The sequence below is a fragment of the Misgurnus anguillicaudatus genome, chromosome 8 (genome assembly GCF_027580225.2).
Source record: "Misgurnus anguillicaudatus chromosome 8, ASM2758022v2, whole genome shotgun sequence".
In the NCBI taxonomy this organism is placed as follows: Eukaryota; Metazoa; Chordata; class Actinopteri; order Cypriniformes; family Cobitidae; genus Misgurnus; species Misgurnus anguillicaudatus.
This window is the reverse complement of record NC_073344.2, coordinates 21927336-21943470: the sequence shown is the minus strand read 5'-3', so window position 1 is coordinate 21943470 and position 16135 is coordinate 21927336. Positions and strand designations below refer to the sequence as shown.

At 36.9% G+C, this 16135-nt stretch overlaps 1 protein-coding gene across 1 annotated transcript in view; it reads right to left on the bottom strand.

Annotated features, from left to right (window-relative positions):
- The window catches only part of ripor3 (RIPOR family member 3), a 56171-nt gene that overhangs the window by 11626 nt on the left and 28410 nt on the right, over window positions 1-16135 (bottom strand). The window contains exons 10-18 of the mRNA XM_073870476.1: window positions 14001-14126; window positions 13317-13462; window positions 8908-9034; window positions 4431-4637; window positions 3547-3930; window positions 3311-3456; window positions 2479-2680; window positions 625-754; window positions 316-471 (exon numbers count right to left, since the gene is read on the bottom strand). Coding sequence (XP_073726577.1) covers window positions 316-471; window positions 625-754; window positions 2479-2680; window positions 3311-3456; window positions 3547-3930; window positions 4431-4637; window positions 8908-9034; window positions 13317-13462; window positions 14001-14126 — 1624 coding nt within the window. The remainder of the gene's footprint in view (window positions 1-315; window positions 472-624; window positions 755-2478; window positions 2681-3310; window positions 3457-3546; window positions 3931-4430; window positions 4638-8907; window positions 9035-13316; window positions 13463-14000; window positions 14127-16135) is intronic.

Below are 16135 nucleotides of genomic sequence, written 5' to 3'. Positions count from 1 at the left end.
AAACAACTACCATCATGAAGAGAGTTTAAGTAGTTTTATGGATCAGTTTTACTTTTTTTTATGAACCTTGCATTAAACAGTTGATAACATTTACATTTATGCATTTGTGGAAAATGTTTTATCCGAACCGATTCATAAGGTGCAAGGTGTACATTTTATCATTATGTGTGTTTTTCACTGGGATTACGCCCACAAACCTTTTGCGCTGCTAATGCAATCATGTACCACTAAGCTACAGAAACACTAACAAACAACAGGAACACTGAGTTACAGTAAATTACAGTTTTCTCAGAGAACTATACAGAAAATACAAACCTGCATCTGTCTGGCCAGGTTGTTTGGCTTTGACTTTGTGGATGTAAAGTTTGCGCAGCGCCCTGATAAAATCATCAGCGGAGCAGCAGAAATGCGAGTCAGTCTCACAACACTCCTGCCAAAACACCTCCATCCCCTTAATAGATCTGCATAACACTGACACACAACCACACACATACATGGGTGGTTATTAACACATTTAATATCAGACTTCTTTCTGTTTAAGAATCAGTCTATGAATCTATAAAGTTATTATTAGGACCCACACTGGATCTGCTCATTGAAGGCCCAGATTGTTGTGATACCTACACGGTGTTACTGAAATCTCATCTGTCTTCTCCTGAGACAGACTGCTGATTTTTTCCAGCATGTCGACTTGACGTGACATCTCTTTCATGATATGTTTGTGCACAAGATCAGAGTTTGAGCACTTCAGTGCCTGTAAGTAAACATAACATAGTCAGTGCTAATTATGAATACACTTTAAAAATGAGTACACGATTTGGTGTATAAATGCCATTTTTAAGAAGAATGAATTAAGCCATACTCGTGCTTTCACATATGTAATGTATCAATGTTTTTAAAGGGGACATATCATGAAAATCTGATTTTTTCCATGTTTAAGTACAACAGTGCTTCTATCAATCTAGAAAATGTGAAAAATAACAATCCAGTAACTTAGTTTTAGTAAACCATTCTCTGCAAGCATGTGAAAAATAGGTTATTGAAATTTGCTTCCCCTTGTGATGTCAGAAGGGGATAATACCGCCCCTTAATCTGCACCATCCAACCACAGCACCGCCACCCAGTGCAGAGATCAGCTCATCTGCATTCAAAAGGACACACCCAAAATGGCACACTTCTGCCTAAGCCTACAAAATGGCAATTTCAACATACCACAATGAACGATCTATATGATTTTGAGCTAAAACTTCACATACGTACTCTGGGTGGGGACACCAAAGATTTATATTACATCTTAAAAAAAGTCTTGTGAAATGTCCCCTTTTAACCATAAATATTAAAGCAAGTGGCAACTGCATATAAATAATGACAGACCTTTTCGTAGAGCACCAATTTTGTCATTTTGTCTCAGTCAGTTCCTCTCAGGTGTAAACAGCAGTGTCCACGTGTAGTTTATTAATATGTCCATGTAGCATTAATGTTTGATAACCAAAAAGTGTCCACATATGCTTAGTATTTATTTTGAACAGCGTATACATTATTCTTTGAGCATTCAAATATGAACAAGCATCTTATTTAGCATTAAAAATATGGTTGTGGTTTCTTTCTATTGAACAAATGGCACTTTAATTTTTGTTATTAAGTAAATTTCCCATTATAATCACTTATCGTAGTTGATACCAGTCTATAACACATCATTTAAATAATATTAATTGCGCCACCCCCTTAGTGCCCCTTTTTTAGTATGGGCCAAAAACCCCATCAAAATGTCTGTGAGTGTCCCTGAGTTTCCATCCCAATTCGAATACTATTAGTATTCCTTGTCAAAATTAGATTTAGTATGTGCCATCTGTATTTAAGTACTGAAATGTCCATAATTTCCCATAACAAAAACTTTTAGGACATAGGAGGCGTATTGGGATGCAGGCCATTTCTGTAGTTTCATAATAAAGCACCACTAGATTTTGATTCTTTTAAAGGGGTCATATTATGAATTTTTTTTTTAGATGTAAAATAAATCTTTGGTGTCCCCAGAGTGCGTATGTGAAGTTTTAGCTCAAAATACCACAAAGATAATTCAAAATTCCCATTTTGTAGGTCCAAGCAAAAATGTGCCGTTTTTGGGTGTGTCCTTTAAAATGCAAATGAGCTGATAAAAAGCAAACACTAAACACAATGATGGTGGTTTGTTGCAATTGAAACTCAATTGTGCTGTCAAATATTTTTTCTCTCTCTTTCTCTCTACTCGAAATGGCAATGACGTGGTTGGATAGTGTAGATTAAGGGGCGGTATTATTGTAATTGGCCATGCTACCTACCTCACAAAACAGGCGAAATCTGAACGACCTATTTTTTTCACATGCTTTTACATGTTTTCTAGGTTGATAGAAGCACTCTGGACCCAATTACAGCACTTAAACATGGAAAACGTCATATTTACACGTTATGATCCTTTTTTAACATTAAGAGATTCCTCACCTCCAGTAACACTTTACAGATGTTGAGGTGGGTTTCCAGGGCTTGATCTAAACTAAAGACTCCTGTACTGAGTGATGACTTTACTACATTATACTCTATGTGTTTGATCCGTCCTTCATTAACGTCTTCTGATAATCGTGAGGTGTTTTCTTGTGATAGCAGACCCATACGTCTCAGGGTATTCTCATTGAACGAACTAATTCTGAAAAACAATGAACAAATAATACCTTTATATACCTTTGTAGATACAATTTGTTTCAACAATTACGAGCAATAATAATAAAACATATCTATGAACCGTAAATTGACTTAATATTTGCTCAATGCTACGTCCAGCTTGTTGCACACAGCTATTTGATATATTATTATTGAAATATTTATCATATCATCTTGGTCTCATTATGGTGTCTTTTGCAGTTAAGTTGTAACAACTCATTTCATTCACTAGAGGGCGCACACACTCTTCATGTTGTTTCTTCTTTATTTCTTCTTTGCACCATTCCAGCATCTATGGCTATATTCATAGCGAGAACCGGTTAATCCATACACAGGTTGGGAAGGGGACATTTTGGTATCTCCAATTTACCTAACTTGCATGTTTTTGGTCTGTGGGAGGAAACCAGAGTACCCTGAGTAAACCCATGCTGACACAGGGAGAACATGCAAACTCCACACAGAAAGGCCACCTGCCCTAGCCGGGGCTCAAACCAGGGACCTTCTTGCTGTGGGGCAACCATGCTACCCATTGAGCCACTGTGACGCCCCTTCATGTAATTTAACATTGCATGGATATAATATGCAATGCATGGATATTCGGATACTCCTGACGTACCCGGTGTGTGCGAGCCTGACGCTGCCCATGCACGAGACTTCATCTTCATTAAAATCTGTTGAGAGGAAGTCAAAACTGCCCAGCACTTCCTCTTCTTCTACTGCTAGTGTTTCACATGAGGGCATCAGAGGAGGGTCAAGGTCCTTCTTCACCAGCAAAAATACAAACAAAAGGCAAAAAGATTAAGATTTAATAGCAGCGGCATGGCTTTCAAAATGCGTGTGCCAATATCTTACCTTTAACACCTTATTTAACTGCTGTAGCTGCAGGTCGAGTTTCTTTAACTCTGTATCTACACCGCTCATATCCTGCAGTACTGAATCGAGATCTTCTAACAGTGAACTAATTCTCAGTGTCACAGCTCGTCTCTGAGCTCTGCTTAAACTTTTGTCCTGCACCACGGGTCTCTCCTCAGATTCCTGCTTGAAAGAGGTCTCCTCTTCTGCGGTCTCGTCCGGGGGTGCATCTCCTTCACTTGCGCTGGGGGTCACATCTACGTTTTTTCGGAGGATGTCAGGCGTGCTGTAGCGCTGGAAGAGAAAGATGGAGTCTCGCTTGCTCTCCGCAGGGCTGGCAGAAGCAGTGTCGGTCTCCGAGGGCCATTCCACGCTCTCCTCTGCCTAGAAGTATCATCAGAAATATGTTTTTTCTTTCTATATATGTACGTATAGACATTTTTGACATTGCAAAATTTCACTTTTATCCAAAGAAATAGATTTAAGGTATACATTTCATTCGTAGGCCTATGTTAGTTCCCTGGGGATCGAACCCATGACGTTTTGTTAATGAAAATTTGCTTACCCCATTGGCAGATTTTTTTGCCAATGATTTACAGTTTTTTCTTGAAAATTATTTTTGGCAGTGTACAGATAATTCTCAATACTTAATGCAAGTTCCTGATCATATTGTAAATCATTCATTGGTTATTTAAAAAATAAATAAATATATATATATATATATATATATATATATATTGGATCCAATATTGTAACAACCACTATACTGATTTTTCTTTTGGATGATGTCACCAACACATTTAACCCTTTCCCTCGCCAAATTCTGTTTAATTCCTATTTCATAAATATATCACATTATAGACGTAATACTTCTTATTTCGTACATCTTCAGGCGGTGTCTTCAGTAGATAGTGATCCTGTAACTTGGTATCTTGGCGTGGAGTGAGCGGTAGGTGGTTTGTCTTCTCGTAAGCCGGAGGTGTGAGAGCCTGGGTGGAGTCAGCCAGGTAACTGAGTAAAGACACGCCCCTAGATTCACGTGAGCCAATGGAGAAAGAGCCATCTGCGTCCTGCAGCTGCCGCATCATAGACTAGAACAAAGAAAGATGGAAACATGTGATGTCATTTCAGATAGACAGTAAAAAAGTAACAAAAGGTTAAAGGAATAGTCTACTCATTTTCAATATTAAAATATGTTATTACCTTAACTAAGAATTGTTGATACATCCCTCTATCATCTGTGTGCGTGCACGTAAGCGCTGGAGCGCGCTGCGACGGTTCGATAGCATTTAGCTTAGCCCCATTCATTCAATGGTACCATTTAGAGATAAAGTTAGAAGTGACCAAACACATCAATGTTTTTCCTATTTAAGACGAGTAGTTATACAAGCAAGTTTGGTGGTACAAAATAAAACGTTGCGCTTTTCTAAGAGGATTTAAAAGAGGAACTATATTTTATGGCGTAATCAGAGATGGGCATAAATACATGGAAATGTATTTCAAATACAAATACAAAATACTGTGTCGAAAAATGTATTTAAATACAAATACAAAATACTGTGAGGAAAAATGTATTTAAATACAAATACAGTATTTTGTATTTTGAAAATACACAAAATACATGTGAAATTGGTGATTCAGTGCAAGTATCCCTATTAGGCTGAAATCTATCTGGGTCTATTTCTGAATGCCAAAAAGCATTTAGATGTGTGAAACTACTTAGAAACTTTCATTTTATTTTACGTACCTCTTGCTTTCCCCTGCCCTGTAAAAAATAGAAAACTAGAAAAAAAACTTGGTAACACTTTACTTGAAGGGGTGTGCATAAGGCCGACATGATACATTCATAATCATAACATGACATGTGTCATGAACATGAAGAAGACTTTATGCACATTTATGACAACTGCCATTAAGTGTCATTTACTCAATTATGTAATTTTTAATGCAAAGATGACATTGCTTGAGATATCCCCGCCATAACAACCTGACACATAAACCAATACAACACAACTTGTTATAAATCATAAACAATAATTATCAAACTTAAGAAACTACCTAGCTTTGTGGGATAACATAACATTAAACCATGATTTAAATGGCATTAAGTGTTAATACTATATCAAATATTATTAATACTCGGTCAAATAAACATTATGAACTGAAGAATATTCATGATGCTGTTATAAAACTATTTAACAGAGTATTAACACTTAATGACATTTTAATGACAAATTATATTTGTATCACTGGTAAAAAGTGGTCAGTTATGTTGTCTTGGTTAATGTGAAGTTGTCATGGCAAGTTATGATGTATGGGTTAAAGCAACACAATGTAGTTTCCATGTAAAAATGACTTACAACTCCCCCATGTGGTTGAAAAGCGCAACAGTGCCTGGTATCAGACACTCTTCTGCAGGCAGGGAGAGGGGCGGGGCTGTGTATCCTACCCTCCACCGCCACTTTCAGAGTGTGCTTGTAGCAGCTAGGAGGCTGCTCAGGTTGCAGCAACAGTACAGTTTGTCCAGTTAAAAGTTGTTCTATCACTGAAATAATTTTAGAGACATTATTTAAAGGTAAAAAAACTACAGTGTGTTGCTTTAATGTCAAGTTGTCATAACAAAGACATCTCAAACAATGTCATCTTTGCAATAAAAATGACATGGTTGAACAAATGACACTTAATGACAGTTATCATAAACATCCATAAAATCTCCTTCATATTCGTGACACGTGTCATGTCATGATGATGAATGTGTCATGTCAGTCTTATGAACACCCCTTCAAGTAAAGTGATGTTTTATAAAAACATCATAAAAACTTTTTCATGTGTCGTCAAAATGACCCACAACCTAATCAGTTTATATGTTAAGAAATCCATGCATTTACAAACGTCTCACGAGACAAATTATTCGGCAAACTGATTCCTCTCATTGCTGCTTTTTGATGGTTTTGAGAACAATTACTCACGAGTCGCCCTCTGTCATTTCACAGAATTATACAATGGAAAGCACGTCAAGCATAAAAGCCTTTTAGGTTTAGACAGTTTTTCAATATTTTACTATGTTCTTACCTAATGAATTAATACATGCCTATCTTTTTTCAATACTGTATGTGCACTTAATCTTTGCACAGCATGTCATGAATGTGTTAGCATTTAGCCTAGTCCCATTTTTTTTCCTTAGGATCCAAACAGGGATAAATTTAGAAGCCACCAAACACTTCCATGTTTTCCCTATTTTAAAGACTGTTACATAGTTACACAAGTAAGTATGGTGGCACAAAATAAAACGTGATTTTTAAGTGAATAAAAATGAGAACTATATTGTATGGCGGAAGAGCACCTAGTTTGCAGCACTTCAACCTCTGGCGCAGTAACATCATTACTCCTGTGAAGTAACATCATTACTCCTGTGAAGATGTTACTGCGCACTGAGGTCGAAGTGCTGCAAACTATATTGAAAAAAGATAGTTATGTATTAATTTGTCTAAGTTGAGGTAAGAACATAGTGAAATATAAAAAAATTGTGGTTTTCCTTTAAGTCAAAAGTGTAGACCTATTTGTCAGCGTTCCACACTCTGTCTCAGTCGTGCAATGTGCAAGTGCAACTGTAGCATGCAACTGTCTGCCAACGTGCAAGTGTGAATTTGAATTTCCTTTTGCGAAAGTTATAACACAAATCACATCACACCCAATAATTCAATCGCCTTTGCTTTATTTCCCACTCCAACATTTCAATTATTGCCCACTAAAAGCTGCACAGATATATTTGCTTACCTTACCTCTGTTGTCTGGTCTGAACTAGTTGATGCATGAAAACAGCACCCTGACTGGTTCAAAGTATTTTGAGTATTTTAAAAATACAAAAATACTCATCTTAAATGTATTTAAATACAAATTACATTTCATTTTTTTCAAAGGCTTTAAAATACAAAATACAAAATACTATTTTGTATTTCAAATACGTATTTTAAATACATGTATTTGAAATACTGCCCATCCCTGGGCGTAATAGCACTTTTGGGAGTGCTTCGACTCGGCGCAGTAACACCCTCCCTCTCCCATTATGAGAGGGAGAAGGGAAGCAGACTTTTCAGGCGAGTCGAGGTGCTCCCAAGGGTGCTATTGCGCCATGGAATATACTTCCTGTTTTAAGTCCGCTTGGAAAGGCGCTACGTTTTGTTTTGTACCACCAAACTTGCTCGTATAACTACTCGTCTTAAATAGGAAAAACGTTGATGTGTTTGGTCAATTTTAACTTTATCTCTAAATGGTACCATTGAATGAATGGGGCTAAGCTAAATGCTATCGAAGCGTCGCAGCGCGCTCCAGCGCTTACGTGCACGCACACAGATGATAGAGGGATGTATCAACAATTCTTAGTTAAGGTAATAACATATTTTAATATTGAAAATGAGTAGACTATTCCTTTAATATGCACTGCAAAAAATGACTTTCTTACTTAGTATTTTTGTCTTGTTTTCAGTAAAAACATCTAAAAATTCTTAAATTAAGATTTTTTTTGCTTGTTAAGCAAAATGACCTAGGAAAATAAGTCTAGTTTTTAGATCAAAAATATAAAATTTAAGCAAATTTCTGCTTAAAACAACCAAAAAAAGTTTTTATTTCATTGGCAGATTTTTGTGCTTGTTTTAAGCACTAATTTACTTAAAGTTTATCTTTTTGTCTAAAAACTAGACTTATATTCTTAGGTCATTTTGCTCAACAAGCAAATGCATCTTAATTTAAGAATTTTTTTATATTTTTTACTGAAAACAAGACAAAATACTAAGTAAGAAAGTCATTTTTTGCATTTTTTTTGCATTTATGCGTTTGACCAACGCTATCTCATGACATTTCGTAAGTATTTTTACGAGGTGGCCACTTGCTTTTGTCCCTGTGACATTGGGGTTAGGGGTGGGATTTCGTTATTGTTTTCTTTTATGATAATCATACGTTTTTTTTGTACGATTCACTTCGTACGAATTAATACGAATTAGCCACTTCGTAAAATACGTACAAAGTCCAGTGAGATCAAGCTGATTTGACAGACACTTTTGAATGACATTTTATCATCATGTGTTTCCTGGAAATCGAACCCTGAATATTTTAAAAATATATATTTATTTTAATATGACAACTATAAACTGTAAACTTTAGTTTACTTTCTGAATAGTGTAGTGTCAAACACTAACAAACATTGCACAAAACTGTGATTTTAGGGCTGAACTGTTTATACTAACAATGAGATGGGTTCATTTCTTTGGGAATAGTTGTTTTTACCAAATTGCAGAGTTTATTTTCACAAATGACACACTTCAGCTTTAAAGTATTTTGTTTAGTGTATGGGTGTGTACTTACTAAGAAGTATTTCTCTGTAAAACTGGGTGTGTTGGGAGGTGTCCAGCTATATACAGATCCTTTCCTCTGTATGGACTGGCGACTGGCAGATGCTGCGATCGGCCTCACCTCGCTGCTATCGAATGGACTGAAGGAAGAGAAAGACAAACTGTGTATGGGAATGACAGATAAACATCTGACAAACAGTGTCTTGAGATAAATAAAATCATGCATTGTGTTTGGATTTAACTACAACTCCTAGTTTTAGCTAAAGTCCCCACAGTAGGTGTAGCCCCACCTTTAGCTAAACATAACTCCACCCACAACCCTAAACATAACCTTACCCTAACACCTCCCTAAACATATACATTGTGAATGTAAATGTCTTCTTTCTTGCTTTTTTCTTTTTGTGTTATATCTAAGGTAGGAGAGTCGCGCCACTCGGTAGCCATGAACCTAAATAGATGCTCGCGATTGTGTTAGGGGCGTGGCCTTGCTCGGTGGCTACATGCATTGAGCCACTGTTTTAGCCTCAAATAATCCTGAATACAGAAATGTGGGGAAAAAAACTGCTTAACGGTGTAACTCCACAATTCAGTACTACATAGTTCACAGTCTTAGCGTGTTTCAACAATTCATTTCTTCAATATATTTATTATGGTTTAGAAGCAATGACTTCACACAGACTTGAAGGCGGGACTTTGTCTCCAGAGCTGCCATATTGAGCGTTGCATTGTCCACTATTTATAGTAATAGTTGTGCCTAGTCTTGTTATATCCAATATCTTTGGCGGTCCACATACTCATATTCACATATTCAAAATGTCTGGTCTGTGGATTGTAATGGGCGAAGCTCTTTTAGAAACCATGCCAACTTTTGCAGCGGCATCATGACATGGGTGTGGAGGTCTGAAGGTTATGTTTACTCTCAACGGCATCGCCAATAGTAACATATGTTATTTTTGACACTAATTTTATTACTTTTACACCTTCAAAGACGTAGCATTATGACGAGATTCTCATTACATTACGTAAAACAGGACACGAGTTAAAGGAATCGTTTAACCAAAAACTCTTTCATCATTTATTGACCTACATGCCATTCCTTGTACGAGTTTCTTTTTGTCTGCCGAACGCAAAAGAAGACAGTTTGCTTTTAACTGAACAACAATTGCCCACACCCTAAAGAAAATTTAACCATGGTTTACTACAGTTCAAACCAAAAAAACATGGTTACTGCAGTAAAATCATTGTTTTGCTAATGGTAATAATCAATACACACACAATTCATTTTTGTAAGAACTGACTTGCATTTTATGGATACAAAACCACTGACGCAGTTCTTTTTTCAACATGATCTCGCGGAAAGTCGTGTTATAGTCACAAAAATTTTGATTAATTTATTTGTGTCCATGGCACGAAATTGAGCTTTTTTCGTGCCTTTCGTCCATGGCACGACTTTCTTTTTGTCATTTTATGTATTATTTTCTATTTTTTTCCCCCTATTGGTTAGATTTGGGGTTTGGATGTACTTTTTTGTATTAGTTTCGTCATGTTTTTCTTTCGCTTTTAAAACTCACCTGAAGTTGGGGTTAGAGTTGGGGTTTGGGTTAGGATGTCTAAAAATGTAACAGAAACTGATTTTAACCCCAACCCCAAGCGACAATGGTAAGAAAATAGCATAGAAAAAACAATGAGAAAACAATACATAATAAAAAGAAAGTCGTGAAACAGACACAAAAAATATTTATAGAAATTCATGCGAGTGACACGAAAAAGGCATTCAAAGCTGACTTTCGTGTCATGAACAACAATAAATCAATCCAACTTTCCCCGACTATAACATGACTTTCCGTGAGATCAGTCTGTCTTTTTTGGGTGGATTATCCCTTTATATTATAACAAGAGTGAAACCAAAGCTGTTGTATTATTAGGCAAGCACTGCAGTTCCTTCTGGAAATCCAAATGTAGTTTCGTTTTGCTCTTGTGAATCATGTAGTTTGTAATGTTTACATCATGTAGTAAAAAATGACGTGACAATCTCACTTAGGCTTTAGTAACGTGACGTGTCGAGTGGCACTTTGTGTTTTTCGTCACTGGTTAATAGAGAGCGACGCTGCTATCAGACGTTTAACAGAACCACAGGAAACACACACATGCATGCACACACAGACAGATCATATTTCATTGGTCTTTACACAGTCCAGGTGTTAAAGATTATTCACTGCCTGGTTTAACAGCGTCACTAAATTAAACACATTTCATAGCCCACTTTCTGTCTCTTACCTCTGTGTGCGTGTGTGTGTGTGTGTGTGTGTGTGTGTGTGTGTGTGTGTGCGCGCGTGCTTGTGCGTGTGTGTCTGTGTGTGTGTGCATGTCTTTCTCTTTCTGTCATACTTTCTTACTTATCTCTCTCCCTAGATGAAATAGTACTATAGTATACTCATTTACTATAGTAAACCACAGGTAATTGTAGTATACTATAGTTTTTTAAGTTTACTACACTAAAAAATACTTTAATATTTACTATGGTAAATCTCAAAGAATTTTACTACAGTTTACTCTAGTAAATACTAAGGTGACATTAGTTTTCATCCGTCTCTCTCTCTCTCTCTCTCTCTCTCTCTCTCTCTCTCTCTCTCTCTCGCTCCCTCTGCAGTCAGCTGCTCTCTCACAGCTGGTGTGTGTTAGCTGATATCAGAGCCTCACTCACAGGGGGTTGTGTTTGGGAGATACAGAGCTGATAGTAGTTTATTCAATGTTTCTACTCAATTACACGAAAAGTGGTTTCAAATATGCAGTGAAGAGTTTTAAAAAGAGCCTTTTAAACGTGCCTGTCCATTCCAGATGTTGAAACATTAACAGTCCTAACAGGCAAGTATGTTCTGAACTATCCACAAAATCTCTTGTTTAATGCAAAAATAAGCTAAATAAAGAGACGGTTCTAGTGATGGGGACGAGACCGCCTATGCCGAGTCCGAGTCAAGACTGAGTCTTTGAAGGGTAGAGACTGAGTCAAGACCGAGTCAAGACCGAGTCCGTTGGTTTTCAAATACAGTCGAGTCCGAGTCAAGAACGAGTGTTTGAGGAAGCAAGTCTGAGTCGAGACCGAGTCCTTTAGGAGTCGAGACCGAGTCGAGACCAAGACCATAAAAACATGTCAGTTTTCATATTCATGATTTAATATCACCCCAGTTAATAATCAACAGCCTACAGACTAAGCTAGCTTTTTTACTATCATTAAAAAAATCCTTACCAAATGCAAAATCTTGTGACTATTTTTCTAGTTAAAAAAAAACGGCTCTGATGTCAGTATCTTTGCATTGCACCATGGGATGTCATTTTCAAAAAATGCCCGTCAACATTGCCTTTTATTATTATTGTTATGTGTTTTTTTTATATGAAAATAAAAAAAATGCATTGGTCTGGAGGACTCGGTCTGAAATTAGTCTTTCTCCTCCCACTGTGGTCCGAGACCGAGTTAAGACAGAGTCTTTGAAGGAACGAGCCAGAGAAAGCAGAAATTGGTCTCAAGACCGGACTCGAGTACTACATCATTAGACGGTTCACCCTAAAATCTTTTTACTCGCCATCATGTTTTAAACTTATATGATTAACCATACAATACAAGATAAGAAGTCCTAGCTGTTCTTTTCAAATGCTGTAAAACTTAAGTGTCTCTCACTTTTTACTTTGGGTGTATAGAGGACCCTGGGCAATGTGCTAAAGCTCTCCCATATGTCCCAAAGGTTTAGAAAGAGGATAAGTAAATGACAACAGAATTAAGATTTTGGTGAAGGGGATATATCATGAAAATCAGACTTTTCCATGTTTAAGTGCTATAATTGGGTCCCCAGTGCTTTTATCAATCTAGAAAATGTGAAAAAGACCAACCCAGTAACTATTTTTGGTAAATCATTCATGTGAAAAAAATAGGTCAATGAAATTTGGCTCCCCTTGTGATGTCAGAAGGGGATAATACCGCCCCTACACTATCCAACCACTGCACTGCCATTTAGTGCAGAGATCAGCTCATTTGCATTTTAAAGGACACACCCAAAAACGGCATATTTTTGTTCACACCTACAAGGTGGCAATTTTAACATTCTGTAATAAATGATCTATATGGGATTTTGAGCTAAAACTTCACATATGTACTCTGGGGACACCAAAGATTTATATTACATTTTGAAAGAGTCTTGTGAAATGTCCCCTTTAAAGGATCGACTTGGCTTTCTTTCTTTCTTTGTGATATAATGACTGAGATCTAGTGGTTTTTGGGGGTACTCATGCATTGTGATATATCTGTAAATCATAGTCAAAATGATTCATCATTCTTCTCAACATGTTAAAGTAGTTACACCTACAGTATCAATATTTGCATAACTTTATACTTCATTGGCCTCTAAACACAAACACATCTGCACTTACTTCCAAAGCACCTCTAGCTGTAGTTTAATGGTTCCCAGTTCTGTAATGTCGACAACCATCATCTGCGGTCGCGATGTGAAAAAATCAGCGCTCCTGCATGTTACCATGCCGACCAGGACAGAACTCAGTCCCTTCACCTCGGTTACCTGAAGGATAAGAGTGCACAGGGTGACGCATAGCTACAGGGTCATGGGTGGTTGCTAGGACTGGTTGCTAACTTATTGGCCCAACTCCTATAGATTTGACTTTGATCCATCCTTCAGTGTAAATCTAAAGCATTTTTTATCCATCAGGCAAAAACATATGAGCAGTTATAAAAATAATGATTAAATAAGAATTAAAGCGAACAATTTGATATTTCATTTTGGATGAGAGAAGTTTATAAAGAGAGAAATTAATCATTTCCATTGGTTTGTAACGCTGTATCTGTTTTCAAGCATGGAATCAATCTCAGAGAATAAAACCTTTTATAATCATTATACCATTTGCCAAAAGCTTCAGGCGGTCTGTTAAACATCTCTATCGTTGTCTCTGAGGGGTCTGTGGGTGGTTTCTCATGTCAAATGAAACTCTATGTAGATGTAGCAAACAGAATATAGACAAAGGACGGCACGCTTCTGTCAATTCAACCCAGACAGGTGACCTTGAGACATGATGTTTGTGCAGGTGTGCATGTGAACTCACCTTAATCTCAAAGTTTCCATGGATGTGAGGGAGGAAGATCATCTCCTCTTCGTCCCACAGCTGTTTATCATCAGTCTGAATTCGCCCCCTGATTCTCCACCTCTGTCGGCCCAGCCGGATTAACACCTACATACGATAGTGACCCCAAAACAACACTTAAAAACGTATTGCATTAAATATCAAAAAATATTTGCGAGCAAAGCAAAACTTTAGGCAAAAAAGTTATACACAAATAAAAAACAATTGATATATATTATTGAATGATGACAAAAAGTATTAGATACTTTCTGGATGTCAAATATTATCGAAATACATCAATCGCAGACCTCTAGCATTATGTGTTATTGTTAACCAATGCAATGATTTTCATACACTTTGCCCAAATTTAGGGTGTTTTGTGTGTGTGTGTGTGTGTGTGTGTGTGTGTGTGTGTGTGTGTGTGTGTGTGTGTGTCTGTGTGTGTGTGTGTCTGTGTGTGTGGGTGTGCGCTAGCGTTTGGTCCCGTGACCACATTCCATTGTGCATGAGGTCATTGGAATTTTGGAAACCTGGCCTTAAAAATGTCATCCAAATAGCTGCTGAAATAAGTCATTTTAACATGAAGGCACCCTCAGACATTTCTGTCTTGAACCACTGAATCTTACATTAAACATGCTTCTTTGGGGTCAGATGGCTTTTTATGTTTTTTAAAAGGAAAAAATACAATTAAGTCAGTGTTTATTCACACCAGTGGCCGGTTGCATAAACATAGCCGTGACGTTAAGACAGCGTCTTAAGTATGATTCTGACTAACTAGCAATTAGTTAGGGCTAATCAGTCTTATTATTTGGATTTAAATTAGACCAATCTACCTTTCTATGTAACATACTTAAAACAGTTATGATCAGTCTTGAAGAAAAAAAATCATGACTAACTTTTAAAGCTAGTCTTAAAGTTTTATGCAACCGGCCACAGCATGGTTCCAAAAACGTATGACTTTAATTAATGGACCACAAAAATATATTTGTGTTGTTTTTCAGACATACGATCTAAAAATCCTTAAACATTTAATACAAATATTTATTTGAATAAATTCCCTGAAAACAAGTAAAATCTTACACAGAGCTGCTTCATAAGTAGTCCAATTTATCATGTTAGTTAAATTAAATGTATTTATTTTTTGTTTAAGGAACAACAACAAGGAGCAACTTAAATTTCATTCAGAGTGTAGTGCAAAAGAGACGTCACGTACCCCCAGTTTTTTAGCCAAGTTCATTAATCTGTTACTTGTCTTTAAATCGGTTTAATATGCACAATATTATCAGTTATGTGCTCCATTCGCCGATTTGGTAGAGTTTTTACGTGTTACGTTACTTTATTCAGGCGGCAGGTTTTGCAGACACAACAGCGCAGTCGCAAACATCATGTGCGTTTGACTTTAAACGGCGCCAAAAGAAATTACAAGCGGATGACGTCAACTCAGATGCTGAAAGAATTAACGGGAGGATGACGTCAAAGTACCGCGATAGCGAGTCGAAATTAGACTTCTCAGTATAATTTCTCGAATCGCTCTCGCGGTACTTTGACGTCATCCTCCCGTTAATTCTTTCAGCGCCGCGCATTAAGTTGAACAAGCCTATCATCAGCATCTCTGAGTGCAGTCGCGGACTCGCGTGCTCCTTGCAGCTGCATTTAGCTATTTGAAGAAATTAAACGTCGTCAGAAACGCTCACAACACTTCCAAAACCCCACTACGGTAATGTGCAGCTAACATCGGCTGTTTAGATATAGTATTGTTCGAAATGTGACAGTCTCGACGTTGTTTAGTAGATTTCTAGATTCATCTTGGTACAAGTTGTACAAGGCCAGAGTTCACGGTGGGGCGCGGAATCACATGCTCACACATATGAGGTAAAATTTAAAGCAAAAATGTGTTCCTCTAATAATTTTATATAAACATGTTTCTAAAGTTTTTTAATATTTGCAATTAAAATAAAAAGTTGAAAATAAAGTGTAGATTACAGCATTATTGCGTTTGCAGCATTGAACATTAAAATCAATCACGTGACTGTTGCTTATGACATTTTCATTGTTTATATACTTTATGGATTTAAAATTACATTTATTTTATAACATAATGCAGTTGTTGTGCAAAT